Genomic DNA, 19,553 nt, shown 5'->3' on the forward strand with positions numbered 1-19,553 from the left:
CTCTTCATTTTCCAGCTTGCATTTTTGGTTCAGGACCCAGAGTGGAACTAGGTTCTAGCTCTGCCTGCCAGCTGCATCTTTATGAGGCTGCACTGGAGGGGAGGGCTGAGAAGCAGGGGAGCACATGTGGTTAAACACAGCCAGGGTCTAGGGCTCCAAATACCTGCTGGAGTGTTTGCTTGACAGCAGGCAGCTTCCAAGGAAGCTTTTCCACTTCAGTGTCTCGAGAGCCCAGCAACTGGCAGAGCCTTGCTCAGCTGGTGAAGACCTCTTGTGAGCAGCTAGGCCTTCACAGCTCTGTTACTGCTTCTGCTAGGCTGCAGTAACCAAATCAGTGAGGAGCTGTGGGCTGTGCCTGTGGTAGGTGCTCTCCATGGGCTGGGTGCAGCTGACAGCTCAGCCTCACTGCAAGTGGTGCTGCTGGCCTCAGAGATAAACCAACCCATGGCCTCCTACCCCTTTGAATCTGCTACCTGCAGGAGCCTCAGCTGGAAGTGGAGGGGGAGAGAGAGATCTCTTGTAAGTGTGAGTAATCTCTGTGCCAGAGGCTGGGGGAGAAGAGTTGCCCCCATGTTCCTTGGGGAGGCAGCAGGAGAGGAAGGCCTCACTGGCTGTGTGCCAGTGGCCAAGCAGGGTCAATCCAGCAGCTGGAAGTGGGGGCTGCTGCTTGGTGTTGTGTTCAGCTGTTCTCTCTGCAGCAGCAGGAAAGTGGGGCAAGGTTTGACACAAAGAGCCTCTCTGCTGCTCCCTTCTTCCTTCCACGTTACAGGAAGCCCAACCAGGTGCTGCAGGTGGAGCTGGGAGTGCCTCTGCACTCCTGGCCAGTGGCAGCTGGGTGCTTCCTTTCCTCTGCCCTGCAAGCAGGGGAATGCTGGACAGAGAAAAGCTCAAGAGCTGGGCAAGCACAAGCCTGCCCTTTTGTCCCTGTGCAGGGTTTAACTCCCACAGCAGTCTCCCTGCATGCAGGCTGCAGGGCTGCCAGGAAGGCCCTGGAGGGCTGTAGCTGGTTTTCTGGGGGTGTGACTTACCAGATCCAGTCAGAATGTGGCTCTCCCACCTGGGTGTCAGCATGCTTGCAGTCTCAGGAGCACTGTCTCCCTGGGCAGGGAAGATGAAGGATGGGAGGGGAGGCAGCTCAACATGGCAGCTGGGAGGGCAGTGTTTGGTCCAGACCTCAGTCCTTGTTAGGCTGTTCCCAGGCCTGTGTCCTAGAGCATTACAATTCCTCTCTGCTGCTGGAACTTCCTTTCCCCCCCTCCTCTTTGGCCTCTTTGCCTTATAGGCTCTTAAGTGCTGAGTGGTTTGAAAGCATCCAAGCTAACAGAGCTGGGGAGGGGTCTGGAGCACAGCCCTGGGAGGAGAGGCTGAGGGAGCTGGGGTTGCTTAGCCTGCAGAAGAGGAGGCTCAGGGGAGACCTTCTTGCTCTCTACAGCTCCCTGAAGGGAGGCTGTAAACAGGCAGAGGTTGGTCTCTTCTCCCAGGCAGCCAGCCCCAGAACAAGAAGACACAGTCTCAGGCTGTGCCAGGGGAGGTTCAGGCTGGAGGTGAGGAGGAAGTTCTACACAGAGAGAGTGATTGCCCACTGGGATGGGCTGCCTGGGGAGGTGGTGGAGTCCCCATCCCTGGAGGGGTTCAGGAGGAGACTTGCTGGGGTGCTTGGTGCCATGGGTTAGCTGTTTGGGTGGGTTGGGTTGGTTGATGGGTTGGGCATGATGATCTTGAAGGTCTGTTCTATGCTGTGCTGTGCTAACCTGAAACGTTGTGGTGTTCTCCTGTGCTTCCAGTGTGGAGCTGCTCTGCCAGGCAGGCAGGAAGGGGCAGGAGCTGAGCAGGGGCCGGGAGGCAGCGTGGACGTTCGCTACCTGCAGTGGCTGAAGGGCAGGCTGAGGCTGCAGTGGCAGAGCCTCCATGCTCAGCACCAAGAGCACTCCAAACTTCTGCACCAGGTAAAGGAGCTTTCTGATTCTCTCTGGCATTGTTTAGCACTGAGAAGCCTTGCCAGCTGGTGCCAAGCATAAAGATCATTCTTGTCTGCTGGCTCTGTGTGTGCTGTAGGGAGGGGTGAGCTGCCTCCAATGCAAACACACACCCCTCCCCAGAGGGGCAGAGCCCTGGGGGAACCAAGTGTGTGTCCCAGTGTTTGGGGGCTTAGAGTCATTATAGAGGTCTCTCTGACAGCCTGACACAAAAACCACTCTGCAGCCATAGGCTGTCTCCTGGCAGAGTCACAGAGTCAACCAGGTTGGAACAGACCTCAGAGATCATCAAATTCAACCTATGACCTAATCCCTAACACCTCCTGACAGCCAGACCATGCCTCCAAGTGCCACATCCAGGCCTTTTGTGAGCACCTCCCTGGGCAGCACATCCCCAGAGCCAATCTCTCTTGCTGGGAAGAACTTTCTCCTCACCTCCAGCCTAAACTTCCCCTGGCACAGCTTGAGACTGTGTCCTCTTGTTCTGGTGCTGGTTGCCAGAGTCAGGACAGAGCATTCTGGTCCCTCAAACCAGTAATGACTCAGAACTTCATTTGGTCATGTGGACTCAAAATGTTGAACAGGGATGTTGGAAGGAGTAACAGCAAACTAAAACACAGCTTCCCTTCCTGAGCAGAGCCTGGAATCCACCTCCTTTGAAATCAGGCCTCTGCATTGCTGAGGTTCCAGTTCTGCTTAGGAATGATGTTTCTGTGCCTTGTCTGAAACCCACAGACCCCTGGGGGCATCATGGTGGTTGAGGCCCCATCCCTGGAGGTGTTGAAGCCCAGGCTGGATGAGGCTCTGGCCAGGCTGATCCAGTGTGAGGTGTCCCTGCCCGTGGCAGGGGGGTTGGGACTGGCTGAGCCTTGTGGTCCCTTCCAGCCCTGACTGATACTGTGATACTATGTCTGCTTAGAATGGCACCAGCCTACCTCCTCAGAGCTAGCAGAGATGGTGACTGCAGAGACCAGTTCAGAAGATGCTTCTAAAGGTAGCCCTCACAGTTACTCAGTAGTGTCCTCCCTGGGCCCCCTCTCTCCATGCAGCTCTCTTCAGGTATCTGATGTGGAGCCACTGGGAACTGTTCCCAGACCCTTCACAGGAAACCTTTGTGAGATGGAAGAACCCTTTGGAGGAATTTCTCCTCAAGGAACAACCTTTATCAGAAAGCTGTCAGAGTTGGAGCCAGAAGGTTTTACAGCAGGATGCCTTCTTGGTATCCAGTCCTGTGCCTGGCAGAGCAGAGCTGCAGACTGTGAGGAGGTTACAGTGGGTGCTTGACAGGAGCTGACTGCTGGGAAAGAGGTCTGAGTGACAGCCCCAGGGAGAGACCAGGTGCTGTGTGTGCAGCATCTAGAATAACCTTTGCTTCCCTTTGCCCACTGCAAGCATGCTTGCCTGCTGTGGGCAGAGAGAGAGCAGCTGGGTGTGAGTGAGGAGCAGGCCTGGGCTTGGCTCGGAGCCTGCAGACGGCGATGCTGCTGGGGAGGCGCCGGCCGCCTGGGGGGCTGCCACCTTCCCCCCTGGTAAGCTGCTGCTAGTTTAAGGCAGGCTGATTTGTGTTAGAGGAGGTGAGGCAAACACCTCCCCAGCTCATCAGCAGTGCTCTGAGTTATGTGGTACTTGGCAGTACCAAATCGTTAGGCGACTCCAGCACAGCTTGCAGCTAATGAAAGCCAGGAAGAGGGAAGGGCAGGCTGGCCATGGGGCCTGCAGCACAGCCAGAGCTGCTCTCACAGGCACTGAAATCAGCAAGAGAAGTGCTGCTTGGGCAGCATGCTCAGCTTCTTGACAGAGGGCAGGATCCAGTGGGAGATGCCCTTGCTCTCTGCAGGGGGGTTGGACTAGATGGCCCTTGGAGATCCCTTCCAGCCCAGTGCATTCTGTGTTCCCATAGCAATTGTACCTTGAAATGGAGCTGGGTTGTTACCCAGGCCCCTGCAGCTATCCAAAGAAGAGTGTTTGATAACTTAGAATCATGGAATCATAGAATTGGGAGGGTGTTGGAAGGGAGCTCAAGGCTCAGCCAGTCCCAACCCCCTGCCATGGCCAGGGACACCTCACACCACAGCAGGTTGCTCACAGCCACATCCAGCCTGGCTGCAAACACCTCCAGGCAGGAGGCTTCCACCACCTCCCTGGGCAGCCTGTGCCAGGCTCTCACCACCCTCCTGGGCAACAACTTCTTCCTCACAGCCAATCTCAATCTCCCCACTTCTAGTTCTGCTCCATCCCCCCCAGTCCTATCCCTCCCTGACACCCTCACAAGTCCCTCCCCAGCTTTCTTGCAGCCCCCTGCAGATCCTGGAAGGCCACAATGAGGTCTCCTGGCAGCCTTCCCCTCTCCAGCCTGCACAACCCCAACTCCCTCAGTCTGTGCTCACAGCAGAGCAGCTCCAGCCCTCTGCTCCTCCTCATGGCCCTTCTCTGGACACCTTCCAGCACCTCCAGACCCTTCCTGGCGCAGAGGCTCCAGAGCTGGCTCCAGAGCTGCAGCTGTGGTCTCAGCAGAGTGGAGCAGAGGGGCAGAATCCCCTCCCTTGACCTGGGACTGTTAGGAGTGTTACAGTCAGACAAAGGCAAGAGACAGCTTAGTTATGCTGCAGTTCCCTGGCCTGCTGGTTCCAGAATCCAGAAGAATCAGCAGGAGGGAGAAGTTTCTCTGTTCATTCAGTTTTCCACAGCTGTCACCACTGGACTGAACTGCAAGCAGTAAGTGGTGCTGGTGCTGATCCCTGCAGGCAGTCTGTGCTCTGCAGTGTGCAGGGAGCTGTCCTCAGGGGGGCTTGGAGAGGAGAGCAGAGCCCAGCTCCTCCCTGTGTGATCACACTGATATGGTGAGCTGTGCTCAGGTGCATGTGTGCAGCTGTGGGGTTCTGCTCAGGCCTGTGCTGAGGTGCAGTGCCCTGATCTGTCAGTGAGAGGCAGGCCAAGTGCAGGGCCAGAGTGGCTGTGGAAGGGACTTTGTTACACTGCTCATTAGTGCTAACAGCTACAGCAGCACAACATACCACAGGGTGTCAGGGGTTGGAGGGGCCTCAAAAGATCATCCAGTCCAACCCCCTGCCAGAGCAGGGTCACCCTGCACAGCTTTACCAGCAGCAGTGAGCTCACCTCTCAGGCTGCAGAGCTGCAGCTCCCTCAGGCTCCTCATCAGGAAGCTCTTCCACTGCCTCCATCACTGCTGTGGCTCTGCACTGGACTCTCTCAAGCAGTTCCCTGAGGTCCTTCCTGAACTGAGGGGCCCAGAACTGGACTCAGTATTCCAGATGCAGCCTCAGCAGGGCAGAGTAGAGAGGGAGGAGAACCAGGATGGCCCTGGCCTCCTTGGCCAGCAGGGCACACTGCTCTGGCAGAGTTCTAGCAGAAGTGGCTGTTTCCTGACTCTTTATGGGTGAGCTGTCTGTGCTGCTGCACACTGGGTGAGAGGCTGCACTGCCCCATGGCCTGGGGGTGAGAGAGGGCTGCACTGCCCCATGGCCTGGGGGTGAGAGGGCAGCACTGCCCCATGGCCTGGGGGTGAGAGGCTGCACTGCCCCAAGGCCTGGGGGTGAGCTGCTGCTCTTCTCCCTGCCCCATGCCCTGGGGGGGAGCTGCTGCTCTTCTCCCTGCCCCATGCCCTGGGGGTGAGCTGCTGCTCTTCTCCCTGCCCCAGGCCCTGGGTGGGAGCTGCTGCTCTTCTCCCTGCCCCAGGCCCTGGGGGTGAGCTGCTGCTCTGCAGGGTACCAAGGCTAAGGAGTGCTCTGGGCTTTAGTCATGCTGACAGAGAGGACTTTCCCTGCAGAGTGGTAGTTATGACTTCCCCTTGCTCTGTTTGGTTGTGTCTCTCAGCTTAGTGACTGCTGCTCAGGAGCTCTCCTTTCTGCCAAGCAGTGGTGTCACTTCCACAGCTTTCCTTCTGTGACTCACAGGCTCTGAAGTCCCACAGGCTCTGTTTGGGGCTTCCTGAGAACAACACTTCACACTTGGGAGATGTGCTCTTAGCCTGCAGATGACTCCTCCACTCTGTGTTGTATCAGTATGGGTGCTGGAAGTTAGGATTGCACACAGGGGATCCAGCAGGAGGCTGCCATGGTCATCAAGGACAAGCTGAATTGGCCATGACCTCTAAGAAGAGGTTAAAGAGCTTAGGCTTTTTGCCCTGGTGGGAAGGAGGATGAAGGAGGATGAAGCTAACAACTTCCTCCAGCTGTTGGATGCATAGTTGCAAGGTGGGTAGTTACAAAATGGATCCATGCCCTTCCCATCAGTACTAGCAGACTGGAAGCCCCTGGCTACAGCCTGGCAGCCTCAAGCACAGTAGAGAAGCTTCCCTGTGCTGAGGGGCAGTGGTGAGGTGTAGCAGCAGAGGTGGTGCTTGGCCTGCAAGACTCACAGACACAAAGCACAAGGGCAGCCTGGCCTGCAGCAGCAGGGAGCTCATCCTGCCCTGTGCTCAGCTCTGCTCAGGCCACACCTTGAGGCCTGTGTCCAGCTCTGGGCTCCTCAGGTTAGGAAAGAGGTTGAGCTGCTGGAAGGTGTCCAGAGAAGGGCAAGGAGGCTGGGGAGGGGTCTGGAGCACAGCCCTGGGAGGAGAGGCTGAGGGAGCTGGGGTTGCTTAGCCTGCAGAAGAGGAGGCTCAGGGGAGACCTTGCTCTCTACACCTCCCTGAAGGGAGGTTGTAGCCAGGTGGGGGTTGGGCTCTTCTGCCAGGCAGCCAGCCCCAGAACAAGAGGACACAGCCTCAAGCTGTGCCAGGGGAGGTTTAGGCTGGAGGTGAGGAGAAAGTTCTTCCCAGAGAGAGTTGTTGGCCCTGGGGATGTGCAGCCCAGGGAGGAGGTGGAGTCCCCATCCAGGGAGGTGTTCAGGAGGGGGTTGGATGAGGCACTTGGAGCCAGGGTTTATTGCCAGGGGTGCTGGGTGCTAGGTTGGACTGGATGAGCTCTGAGGGCTTTTCCAAGCTGGTTCATTCTGTGTCAGTGACAGTCCTGGTTAGAGCAGGAGGTGGGATGAAAGACCTCCAAAGATCTTTCCTGTTCCCGTGCTTTTGTGCCAAGGCTGTGAGTCCCTTGGGTGATCAGGAGCAAGTGCTTCAGGTGAGAAGAGATGACTCATGCCTTAATGAATAGTGCTGGCTTGCCTGAGGGCAGGCTAAGGAAGTAGTAGGAGGGAGACAGGAGGGGGCAACAGGCTGAAATAAATGCTTGTTCTTTCTCCAAAGCACAGAACAAGGACTGGAAGTGGTGGCTGGAGCTTTGCTCTGCTCTGTCCTGCCCACAGCTGCTGAGTGGTGAGGCTGTGGAGCTCTGCAGTAGCTGGTGCAGGACACTGAGGAGGGAGGGAGGGAGGGAGGCCTCTGGGGGCACAGCCAGTGCTGGGTAGTGCTTGTGATGTGGGCTGCTCCTCTTTGCTGGCTCTTCTGATGAGCTGCTTTCCAGGGCCTCCAGCTCCCAGGGGGCCTGTTGGAGCTGACACACACACATGTCCTGCTGGAGGGAAGGCTTCCTCTGGGAAACTTCCCTCTCTGCTGAGGAGTCTTGCAGCCTGAGGCTGTGAGCTGCTGCATTGCATTGCAGTGGCTGCTCACCACGGAGGGGCTGGCCTGCTTTGGCAGCCTGACAGGGTAAGGCCATTGTGATGCCCTCAGAACTCTCAGGGGTGCAGATGGAGCTGCTCCACCTTCCAGCAGATGGAAGTCTGAAGGGCAAACTGCTGTGTGGAGGCACACCTCTTGCACCCTTCTGTTTGTCAGGGGCCAGAGGGCTAGCTCTCTGCCTGCCTTTGGTCCCTCTTGGATGCACAGGGGAGTGCAGGTGATTTTAGCTAGGCTTTGGGTTGCCACTTGGCCTTGGGAGCTGTGAATGAGCAGCCTTGCACAGCCCAGGGAGGAGCCTGGGGAGTTGAACTCTGGCTCTGGGCTCTGTTAAATGCACTGCACCCCAGTCAGCATGTGGAACAAGCAGTGGAACAAGTGAGCTGCTGGCCAACAGCTGGGCCTCTGGGCATGACCAGCTCTCCCCCAGCCCCTGGCAGAGCAGGGCAGCAATCACACCTGAAGCAGAGAGGGCTAGGCCAGCTCCAGAGGTGAGCTCCTGTTAGGCAGGTGAGCACTGGATTGTAGCTGTGCACATAGGGTAAGAGCAATAAAGTGATGTGAAATGGAACCCTTGGTGAGGCAGGAGCTGGCCATGGCTGGCATGAGCAGGTCCTGGAGAAGGGACAATAAAGCTGCTAATGTGAGCTCTGAGAGCAAGAGCTGGCTCCTGCCAGTGCCAGTGCAGAGCAGCCTGGGAAATCCCTCCTGGGGATGGAGTGGTTTGCTGTGCCTCCTGTGCCACAGCATGACACAACATGGCCTGCCTTGGGTGTGCCTCTGGAGCTGGTGCTGTAAGGAGAGAGGGAATGGACACAGCCTTGACCTCTGGGCAGCAGAGGGCAGGCACTGGTGCTGGGGGCAGGCACTGGTGCTGGGGGCAGGCACTGGTGCTGGGGGCAGGCACTGGTGCTGGGGGCAGGCACTGGTGCTGGGGACAGGCACTGGTGCTGGCTGCTTCCCTCTGTCAGTGGTGTATGGGTGATTGTATGAGTGATTGTCCAGTCAGAGGTCACAGAGAGTCAGGGGCTGGGAGGGACCTCCAGAGCCCATCCAGTCCAAGCCCCTGCCAGAGCAGCAGCACCCAGAGCAGCTCACACAGGAACACAGCCAGGCAGGGCTTGAGAACCTCCCCAGAGGGAGACTCCACAGCCCCCTGGGCAGCCTGCTCCAGGCTCTGCCACCCTCACAGGGAAATAATTCTTCCTCCTGTTCCCATGGCACTTCCTCTGCCTCAGCTTCCACCACTGCCCCTTGTGCTGTCCTTGGGCAGCCCCCAGCAGAGCCTGGCCCCAGCCTCTGGGCATCCCCCTGCACTTACACAGCAATGAGGTCACTCTCAGGCCCCTGCCTAGGTGGTTTCTCTGACTGCAGTTGTTGGATGCATCTGCAGCTGGGCTGGGAGAAGCTGCCCCACTCTGCAGCTGCCTGTGTTGCTTAAGCTTAGCTCCTTTTGTCTGGAGGTACTTGGCTGGGAGAACCTTTGGTTCTTCCAGTAGCAGCTTGTCCCCTTGTGTGGGGTGTGTGAACACAGGCCCCCTGTTCATCCTCTCCCAGGGGAGTCAGACTGATCTCCTGCAGGGGAGCTGAGCTGCAGGGCAGCCATGCCCAGCCAGGGGCTGTGCCTGCACTCCTGCAGTGCTTGCTGTGAGGTTCAAGCAGAGCTGCCTCCTCCTCAGCCCATGCCAGTGCCATGGAGCAGCAGCTCTTCATCTGCTTCCTCTCACCTGTACAGTTGTGCAGAACAGAACCATGGAGTGCTCCAGGCTGGGAGGGAGCTCCAAAGCTCATCCAGCCTGACCTCCCTGCAGCCAGCAGGGACATCCCCAGCTAGACCAGGCTGCCCAGGGCCTCATTGACCCACACTATGACTATCTGCAGGGAAGAAGCCTCAAGCACCTCCCTGGGCAGCCTGTGCCAGTGTCCCACCAGCCTCAGAGTGAAGAACTTGCTCCTGACATCCAGTCCAAACCTGTGCTCTAGTTCAAAGCTGCTGGCCCTGGTCCTGTCTCTGCAGGCCCTTGTCAGCAGTCTCTCTCCATCCTTCCTGTAGCTCCCTTCAGGCACTGGAAGGCTTCTTTAGAACCACAGAGCTGTCAGGGCTGGAAGGCACCCCAAGGCTCAGCCAGTTCCAAGCCCCTCCACGGGCAGGGCCACCTCTCACCAGATCAGGCTGCTCACAGCCACCTCCAGCCTGGCTGCAGGACCCTGAGGCCTTGTTTGAGCCTCAGTGTGTGGTGGTGGTCAGTAGGAGCCTGTAGAGACACAGAGTAGGCATGCAGTGTCAGGCTGGCCTGGGGGGAGCGCTGCAGGCCCTGGGTGCTGCACCTCAGAGTGGCTGCAGGGGCTGCAGCCAGCTGCTGCTGCAGGGGCCTCTGGGAACCACTGCTGCAGCTGGAGGCACTGAGGCTGGGCAGCAGCTGGAGACACTGAGGCTGGGCAGCAGCTGGAGACACTGAGGCTGGGCAGCAGCTGGAGGCACTGAGGCTGGGCAGCAGCTGGAGACACTGAGGCTGGGCAGCAGCTGGAGACACTGAGGCTGGGCAGCAGCTGGAGACACTGAGGCTGGGCAGCAGCTGGAGGCACTGAGGCTGGGCAGCAGCTGGAGGCACTAAGGCTGGGCAGCAGCTGGAGGCACTGAGGCTTGGCAGCAGCTGGAGGCACTGAGGCTGGGCAGCAGCTGGAGGCACTGAGGCTGGGCAGCAGTGTGGAGCAGCAGGGGGGAGAGAAGTGGCCAAGGGGAGGCAGAGCCTGGGGGGGCAGTGCTGGGCTTGGTGTTAACCGCGGCCAGCTTGGCACTTGTGCCAGAGGGGTCCTGGGGAGAGGGGCTGGGGAGAGGGGGGGTCCTGGGGAGAGGGGCTGGGGAGAGGGGGGTCCTGGGGAGAGGGGCTGGGGAGAGGGGGGCTGCAGCAGTCTGAAGTTCCAGGGGAGGGCTGATAATTACCCAGTGGCTGCCAGGCTCAAAGCAGCTGTCAGTCCCCGAGGGCATGCTGCAGCCCAGATTAACACAGAGGAAGAGGAGCAGCAAACACTCTGCCTTCTGACAGGAGCATGAATGGAATGGGAGCCCTTGCCTGGCACATCTGCACTGCTGTCCTCTTTGGCAGCTGCAGTCACTGCACTCACACAGGGATCAGCTCTGGACAGGAGGAGCTGCTTTGTGTTGTCCCCTTGGCTAACTTGGGAAGCTTCTGCACCAAGCAGTTGATGACCCCAGCCCCAGCACAGCTGGGACAGGGTCCTGGTGAGCAAAAGCCAGCAGTGTGTAGCAGCAGGAGAGTGACTGGGGGCCATTTGCTGCTTTAAAGGAAGAAACAAGCAGTTGTTCTGAGGGTTCTGTGCCAAGACTTGTGCTGGGCCAGTGGTTTCTCCTGTCCTGGGCACAGAATGTGTGTGTAGTGTAAGGGAAAAGAAGGAGCTGCCAGATGTGCTGGGGTGGCAGCAGCAGGGATCCCTGCTGTGGCTCTGGTGCACCAGCAGCTGCACCATTTGTGAGGGGATGGTGCTGTGTGGTCATAATTTCCTGCAGGCTGCTGTCAGGAGGTCTGCTGTGGTGCTGCTGGGAGTTACATCCACGGGCTGGGGGCTCCCAGCCACTGCTTCACATCACCACTCTGATCCATGCAGCCTGTGGATGGTAGCTAATGGCCTTGCTGGAGACCTGCTGCTTGCACTGACAAATGGCCTTGAACTGAATCTGTTCCAGATCCATCTACTGACCAGTGGCTCCCACATGGACCAGAGCCTTGGGCATCTGTCTGTCACAGAACTGGAGCTCATCAGACAACCTGAGAGCTGCAAGCAGGTAAAGCTTCTCCTGTGAGTCAGGGATGCTCAGCATGCTCTGCACAAGCAGTGCTCAGTGCAAGGCTCTGCTCCTTTCAGCATGGTCTTCACTTGGTTTCCAATGGAAATAAGGACTCACATCTTGAAGTCTCCCTTTCCTCACTTGCAGCCTGCATTCACCAAGTGATTCCTCCCAGTCTGACAGAGCACAAAGGTAGGAGGTGGAGTTTCCTGAGAGCTGGTAGGCAGGGAGAGGCTGAAGGAGTCACAGAAGAAAAGGCTTGTAGAGTGAAAGCATCTGGGATCATTTGGCTGACTCCTGTCTTGTGCTGCCAGTAACAGGCAGACTGTGTGTCCAGTTCTGGGCCCCTCAAGGTGAGAGGGACACTGAGACCCTGGAACATGTGCAGAGAAGGGCAAGGAGGCTGGGGAGGGGTCTGGAGCACAGCCCTGGGAGGAGAGGCTGAGGGAGCTGGGGTTGCTTAGCCTGGAGAAGAGGAGGCTCAGGGGAGACCTTCTTGCTCTCTCCAACTCCATGAAGTGAGGTTGTAGCCAGGTGGGGGTTGGTCTCTTCTGCCAGGCAAGCAGCACCAGAACAAGAGGACACAGTCTCCAGCTGTGCCAGGGGAGGTTTAGGCTGGAGGTGAGGAGAAAGTTCTTCCCAGCAAGAGAGATTGGCCCTGGGGATGTGCTGCCCAGGGAGGTGGTGGAGTCCCTGTCCCTGGAGGTGTTCAGGAGGGGATTGGTTGTGGCACTTGCAGCCATGGGTTAGTTAGTCATGAGGTGTTGGGTGAGAGGTTGGACACCTCCAGGGACAGGTACCCCCAGGTGCCTTTCTTTGAAGCTTGGGATTCCTTTGCATTTCTGCTCCCCAGTCCCACTCCTGCAGCTCTGGGCTCAGCAGCTGGGAGCACAGCAGCACAGTCCTCTGGAGCCTGTGCTTTTCAGTCTTGCAGAGCTTAGCAAGTGTGCAGCTGGGGGTGGAGGGTTGGTCCTAGAAGCATCCAGGCTGTGCAGAAGGACTTTGCCACTTCTCTTCTCCAGAGCCTTGCCCTGAATATGTCACTGCTGAGTTCCAGCAAGCTGCAGTGATGCTCTGATGGCCTGCTGGCCCTGACTGCTGTCAGTGAGAGTCCATGCACACTGCTTCCTCTCCTGGGGACCATCAGCTGTGCAGGGCAGTGGGGGCTCAGGCTGCAGGGGAAAGCACGTTCTGGTGTGTGCAGACTGACATTGTGGTGAGGTAAAGGGCTGCACTCAGGAAGGCTTAGTGGCCAGCTGTGTTCCTTGCTTCAAGCCTTCCTTCCACCTTTGCCAGGCTTAAGCAGCAAGCTCATGGAGCAGGGGACAGCCCTTCACTAGCAGGGGGATGGTCACTGGGAGGGACAGGGGCAGGGTGGCAGAATGCTGAGTGGCCCCAGGCTCCATCTGCAGTTCCTGGGCTCTGACAGGGGCAGCCACAAGCAGCCTGCACCTCCAGTGCCTGGGGGGTAGAAATTCCTTCCTTATGGCCTTTGCTGCTTGGACTGATCCCAAATGGGAGTTGTTGTGTCAGGGCAGCCAGGGCTGGGATTGCTTCTTGCAGCCCTCAAAGCTGTGCAGGAGAGGGGCTGCTCCCTCTCAGCTGCTGTGCTGTGGCTGATGCTGGCAAGAGCAGGGGAGCTGGCAGGGGCTGATGGCAGCAGCGTGCTGGGAGGAGTTACAGTCCTTGCTGTCTGCACCTGAGCAGTGCTTGCAGTCTCTGTCTCCTCTCAGCCTTGTTTCCCCACAGCAGCTCTGGGGGTCACCTGCTCAGCATGTTTGCAGGGCCCAGTACTACCAAGGTGCTGTGGGCTGGAGAGGGGTTGGTCCCAAGGGTGGCTTTGCCAGGGCTGTGACTGTGGACATGCAGTGGGATGCTGCCTTGGAAGATGTCCCAAGAAGCCTCTCAGTGTCACATCTCTTATCCATGCTTCAGTGCCTGGGGTTCCAGGTGCTGGTGCAGATGGCAGCACTCTGCCCACTGGGGCTTTCTTCCCCCCAAACCTGTGCCATGTGCTTTATTCCCCTGCAGTGCTGTGGCATTTCTGCTCATGGTGCCTCAAGCACCAACTGCTGCATGGATGACTGCAAAGAGCAGGCCTGGCCATGTCTTGGTGTGAGGCACTCCTGCTGGGGCTGTCAGGAGTTCCTTCTCCTATCAGACATCCTTCAAAGGCTGCAAATGCAAAGGAGATCCAAGGGTCACAGAAGAGCCCTCCCAGAGAGGACTCTGGAGGCCCAGGCTTCATTTCCATCAGCATCTCCCATGGGAGAAGTGTCTCTGACCTGTAACCAAGCAGGGGTGTTCAGCCCTGGCAGGAGGAGGGTGGCAGGCTGCAGGGAGCTCTGAAGTGAAGCTTCACTTCATGAAGGGAAAGGTCAACACTTCTCCTGCTCTGTGAGCTTGCACATTGACCTGCTTAAAGTGTCCTTCCCTTGGACTGCTGGCTGGAAAACCCTTGGAGTGCTTTCATGGACAGGGATTTTACAGGGCCTGGTGACTTGATCCTGAAGCTCTTCATCAGGGTCAGAGACCTGGAGGTTGCTCAAGCTCAATGGTTTTAATTGTGGCTTTTTCTCTGCTGGGGCATGAGCAAAACTGGCACTTTCCCTGCTCTTTGCCTTGGCTGTGCTCCCAGGCAGTGCTGCAGGCTGGGCTCAGGGTGGCTGGGGAGCGGCCAGGCAGAAAGGGACCTCGGGGTACTGGTTGACAGCAGCTGAACAGGAGCCAGCAGTGTGCCCAGGGGGCCAAGAAGGCCAAGGGCAGCCTGGCCTGCAGCAGGAGCAGTGTGGCCAGCAGGAGCAGGGAGCTCATCCTGCCCTGTGCTCAGCACTGCTCAGGCCACACCTTGAGCCCTGTGTCCAGCTCTGGGCTCCTCAGCTTAGGAAAGAGGTTGAGCTGCTGGAAGGTGTCCAGAGAAGGGCAAGAAAGCTGGGGAGGGGTCTGGGGCACAGCCCTGGGAGGAGAGGCTGAGGGAGCTGGGGTTGCTTAGCCTGGAGAAGAGGAGGCTCAGGGGAGACCTTCTTGCTCTCTCCAACTCCCTGCAGGGAGGTTGTAGCCAGGTGGGGGTTGGTCTCCTCTCCCAGGTGAGCAGCACCAGAACAAGAGGACACAGTCTCAGGCTGTGCCAGGGGAGGTTTAGGCTGGAGGTTAGGAAGAAACTCTTCCCAGCAAGAGAGATTGGCCACTGGGGTGTGCTGCCCAGGGAGGTGGTGGAGTCCCCATCCCTGGAGGTATTAGAATAAACTAGAATAAACCAAACCAGGTTGGAAGAGACCTTCAAGATCATCGTGTCCAACCCATCAACCAATCCAACCCACCCAAACAGCTAACCCATGGTGTTTAGGAAGAGCCTGGATGTGACTCTTGGAGCCATGGCTGAGTTGATCAGATGGTGTTGGGTGCTAGGTTGGACTGGCTGATCTCTGAGGTCTTCTGCAGCCTGGTTCATCCTGTGTGCCCCTCTGTGGCTCTCAGCTGCAGTCACTGCTGTGTTATTTGCTGTGCCCCAGGGCTCTCAGGGAATGGAGGTGACTTTATGTTCCATTTCCATGGAGTCCATGGGAGTGCTCATCCTACCTCTCAGCCTCCACATGTGTGTCTGCCTTCCCCAGCACGCTGGTGTATGTTTCTGAGCTCTCTGCCTTGTGGAGTGTTGGGTGAGAGCTCTGCTGCTGGTCCTTTTCTCAGCAGGAGCCCCTCAGGCAGCGGTGGTGGCCCTGGAGCTGTTGGCCTGTGGGGCTGTGCTGGAGCATGCAGACTGGGGACAGTCTGAGTGTGGCAAGAGCTTGTGCATTGTAGAGAGCTTGGCTGGCCCTGAATCTCCTTTGAAACCTCTTCCATGTGTCACTTAGAGTGTGCTGGGACACAGCTGAGAGCAGCCAGAGTGCCTTATGATCTGCTGCCTTTCCTGAGCTCCACTGGGTCACAGAATGGTAGGGGTTGGAAGGGGCCTCCAGAGATCATCCAGCCCAGCCCTCTTGAAACATGCTGTGAAAGTGCCCCTGCAATGCCACAGCCAAACACTGTGCTGTAAGGACATGCTTCAGGCTTGAGCTTTCCCAGTGACATGGGGGTCCCAGGTGGCCTGTGGTGGTTGTGAGTTACACAGAAGGGGAAGGAGAAGCCCACATCTCTCCTTGGCTGGCAGATGTCACTGCTTGCTTTTGAACTGCTCCCTTAGCTGGGGCCTGCTCTTTGCCAGCCTGAAGTATCTCAGGGCAGAGATGGAGTCCTGCTCTCTGGCACTGGGAAGGAAATGGTTTGCAGAAAGCATGCAGGAGATGTGCTGAGGGGAAGCAGCCTCAGCCCCAGACCTCCCAGGGTGGTATGGTCTGGCCCTGAGGATGTGCTCACATCCCTCTTGTGACAGCAGAGGGGCTGTGCTGTGTGAGCAGCTGGGGGGTTGTGGCTGGGGTGAGCACAGTGTACTGCTGGTCCTGCCTGGGAGGCCTGCTTGCCTTCAGCCTGCTCTGCAGTGTAGTGCTGCTCTTTCACCCTGAGCTGAGCAGGAGAGATGTTGCACCTTGGAGCCACTGTATTGACTTTCCTCTCATCTAATTGTTACCATCCAGAGATCAATGAACTCTGACACAGAGCAGCCTCCTCCTTTGGTTCCATCTCTCTCTTGCTCTGCAGCTTCACATCTGCAGTTCAGCCCTGTGATTAGCAGAGACTGTAAGCTGCAGTCAGGAGCCAGGTCACTGGTACAGTGCTGGCAGCAGTGCTGGAGTGAGCACTGGGCTGGTAATGAGCCAGGATGACATCTCCAGGTGCCTGTGGATCAGGTTACTGAGGGTGGCAGCAGATGAATGATGCAGCTCTCTGCCAGAAGGAGAGGCAAAGGGGTTCATGAGGCTTGGGTGGGAGTAGCTAATTTGCTTCAGCATTTCATGACAAATATTTACACTTCTTGATCATTAACTCCTCTTGGAGGGGATTGATTTGCCTTGAGGAGCTAAGGTCCTTGGGAGCAAGTAAACAGAAGCAAACAGATGGTCTGTCTGCCTTCCCTTGCCTCATGGATGGTCAGCCCCATGCCCAGGAACAACTCAGGTGAGCTTCAGCTCTCCAAGGAGCAGGGGCTGGGTGGGGTGGGCCAGGGTGGGCTGGGCACAGCACTGCTCTGCTCTCTGGAGTGGTCATGTAACAGGGGAGGAAGGCAGGGGACTGTGGTGTGATTGCTGCCTGCAGCCAAATGGGACTCAGCTCACACTGGGACATGCAGGGCTTAGGTGGTCAAGCTGTAAGGACCCTGATCTAATGACAGTCTGCAGCAAGAGAAGCAGGGCCAGGGAGGCCCTTCCCACCTCTGAGGTTCTGCCTGGCAGCTGATGGTGGTGTCAGCATGGGACCAACTCCTTCAGCTGCCCTGAGCCATTTCACTGTTGGACTCTGTGCCTGCCTGCACTTCCCTGCTGCCCCCTCTCCAGGAGCTGCTGTATGTTTTTATTACCCTGGGCAGTTTCAGTGCTAAAATATTTCTGTAGATCCTTTTTGAGCAGGGTGGCCTCTGGCTGCAATTAGTGTCCCTTTGGCAGGGCTGGCAGCTCTGTATAGCAGTACTGAAGCAAATGCTTCTACCTCATGGCATCATTACCTTGATCTGAACCTTCCCCAGGCTGCAGTTTGTCACTGAGACTGCCTTCAGCTAAACTTCTCCTGAAAGGAAGGGGAAGAAAGAGGGAGAGCTAATAGAGCTGCAGAGCTGGACTTGTCAGCCCTAGTTTGGGGGATGAGTTATTACTTAGTACATTTTATTGGCCAAGCATGGAGAGTTCTTGGTCCTTGACAAACAACCCAGTGGTGCATCACAGGCTTCATAAATTGTTGGACTATGTAGCAGCAATATCTTAGTCTCCTACAGGGGAAGAGAGGAAAGCATCTCTGAAGCACAGGAGGTCTCTGCTGCACTGAGGCAGGAGCTGCCCTGTGTGGCCTGACTCAGAACAGCCCTTGGCTGTGATTGCCAGAGAAAGCAATGAGGCTGCTTCCACAGTTCAGTGCTGCCTTTGTGCTCTGCCTTGTTTTACACCATGCTTAGCAGCGTTGGAATGCTGTGACAGTGACACACTGCACTGCAATTACACCTGGGACAATGCTGCTGAAATTAATAAGCTGGAGAGACAAGGCTGAGGCACTCTGTCATCAGGTGGCACTGGATGCCTTGGGCTTTGCTGTGTGGAAGTGCTGGCAGACCTGGTGCTGGCAGCAAGCCTTCCCCTATCTGCAGGGGGCTACAGGAGAGCTGGGGAGGGACTTTGGAGGCTGTCAGGTAACAGTAGGACTGAAGGGAGGCTGTAGCCAGGTGGGGGTTGGTCTCTTCTCCCAGGCAAGCAGCACCAGAACAGGAGGACACAGTCTCAAGCTGTGCCAGGGGAGGCTCAGGCTGGAGGTGAGGAGAAAGTTCTTCACTGAGAGAGTTGTTGGCCATTGGGATGTGCTGCCCAGGGAGGTGGTGGAGTCCCCAAGCCCTGGAGGTGTTCCAGAGGGGATTGGATGTGGCACTTGGTGCCATGGTTTAGTCATGAGGTCTGTGGTGACAGCTTGGACTTGGTGATCTTTGAGGTCTCTTCCAACCTTGGTGATTCTGTGACTGTTGGAGTAGATGATCTCTAAGGTCCCTTCCAACCTAAGCCATTCTATGAAAACTAGAAGTGGGGAGATTGAGATTGGCTGTGAGGAAGAAGTTGTTCCCCAGGAGGGTGGTGAGAGCCTGGCACAGGCTGCCCAGGGAGGTGGTGGAAGCCTCCTGCCTGGAGGTGTTTGCAGCCAGGCTGGATGTGGCTGTGAGCAACCTGCTGTGGTGTGAGGTGTCCCTGCCCATGGCAGGGGGTTGGGACTGGCTGAGCCTTGAGCTCCCTTCCAGCCCTGACAGCTCTGTGAGTCTGTGATGCTTTGGGCCAGCAGAGGGAGGCCAGGCAGGCCCTGGGGTCCCATACAGCACTGCAGAAAGAGCTGTAGCAGCATCACCTCTGGTGTCTGCAAGGTGAGTGATGAGATGCCCATTTATCAACTGGGTCAGCTGGGGCTGCTGTACAGGGCATGTGTGGGGTCTTGTCTCCATGCTCCTGGCAAAATAACCCAGGTCATGCTGCCTCAGCCTCCCTGCTGGGAGCTGTGGGAGTCACTTGCTCACTTGCTGCTGCTCTCTGGTAATGAGGTCTGGAAGGCTCTCGTTGGTCTGGCCAAGGAGACCTTAACTGCAGCATTGGGTCCTGAAGGAGCACATTAAATCTCAGGACAAAGAAAAAGCTAAGGTGAGGAGCTTTAAAACTCACAATCCATCTCCTGAATTGTGCCTTGCAGCTACCAGTAGCCACTAGAGAGTGCAGAGCCTCTTTGCTTGTGGAGTCCTTACTGCTGGTGTTTTCATCCAGTTATCAGCTCCTCACAGAAGGGGCCTGGGCTTTGTCTCTCTTCCCTTGTGCCAGCATATGGCTGTGGATGGAGGCTGATCCTGCCCTGCCCCAAAGCAGCAAGGATCCTCTCATCCCTCGCTGGGACCTCCTGTCCTGCATCCACTGCTGCAGCAAAAAGAGACTGGGGTGAAGCAGGACCACTGCATCCCCAGCACCCTGCTCTTGACAGAAGCAAGCTGCAGTTACCTTTGAGTGTTGCCCTGACTCTGGTCACAACTGAGCTGCTGCTGAGCTGAGCTGGACTGAAGCCCTCTTCATGGAGGTGAGCATGCAGCTCAGGCTGGGGGGAGACTGGCAGAGCTTTCTTTAACAGCCTTGTGAGGTTAGACTTGGTGTGCAGCTGGGCCTTAAGGGTTGGACTGCTGGCAGCTGGGTCTCAAGGGTTGGACTGCTGGCAGTTGGGTCTCAAGGGTTGGACTGCTGGCAGCTGGGTCTCAAGGGTTGGACTGCTGGCAGTTGGGTCTCAAGGGTTAGACTGCTGGCAGCTGGGTCTCAAGGGTTGGACTGCTGGCAGCTGGGCCTTAAGGGTTAGACTGGTGTCAAGTTTGTGGCTTTATTTGAGGATCTCCTGGCAGGAGTTCTTTGCTCCTTGAGTAGCCAAGGCACCAGTTACCCAGTCAGCTGTTACTCATGCTTTGCTCTCAGGTTTGTGTTTCTTTTTAGAATGTATTTGTCACTGAATTTAAAGGTCTCTGGTAAGACAGTGGCAGGAGGCACAGAAGGGAGCCTGTAATATCCTTGCAATTAGTCAATAGTTTGCCTGTTTTAAACTG

The 19,553-nt window shown here is 57.1% G+C and overlaps 1 protein-coding gene across 3 annotated transcripts in view; it reads left to right on the forward strand.

Annotated features, from left to right (window-relative positions):
* The window catches only part of TEDC1 (tubulin epsilon and delta complex 1), an 82,533-nt gene that overhangs the window by 25,915 nt on the left and 37,065 nt on the right, over positions 1-19,553 (forward strand). For 2 of the 3 annotated variants that reach the window (XM_068164536.1, XM_068164538.1), the window contains exons 4-5: positions 1,785-1,946; positions 11,258-11,356. In XM_068164536.1, coding sequence (XP_068020637.1) covers positions 1,785-1,946; positions 11,258-11,356 — 261 coding nt within the window. The remainder of the gene's footprint in view (positions 1-1,784; positions 1,947-11,257; positions 11,357-19,553) is intronic. The other variant, XM_068164537.1, reaches the window with a different exon arrangement.

This window comes from Melanerpes formicivorus, unplaced genomic scaffold (assembly GCF_026170545.1).
Source record: "Melanerpes formicivorus ecotype bairdi unplaced genomic scaffold, bMelFor1.0.p_v2 SCAF_81, whole genome shotgun sequence".
Classification (NCBI taxonomy): domain Eukaryota; kingdom Metazoa; phylum Chordata; class Aves; order Piciformes; family Picidae; genus Melanerpes; species Melanerpes formicivorus.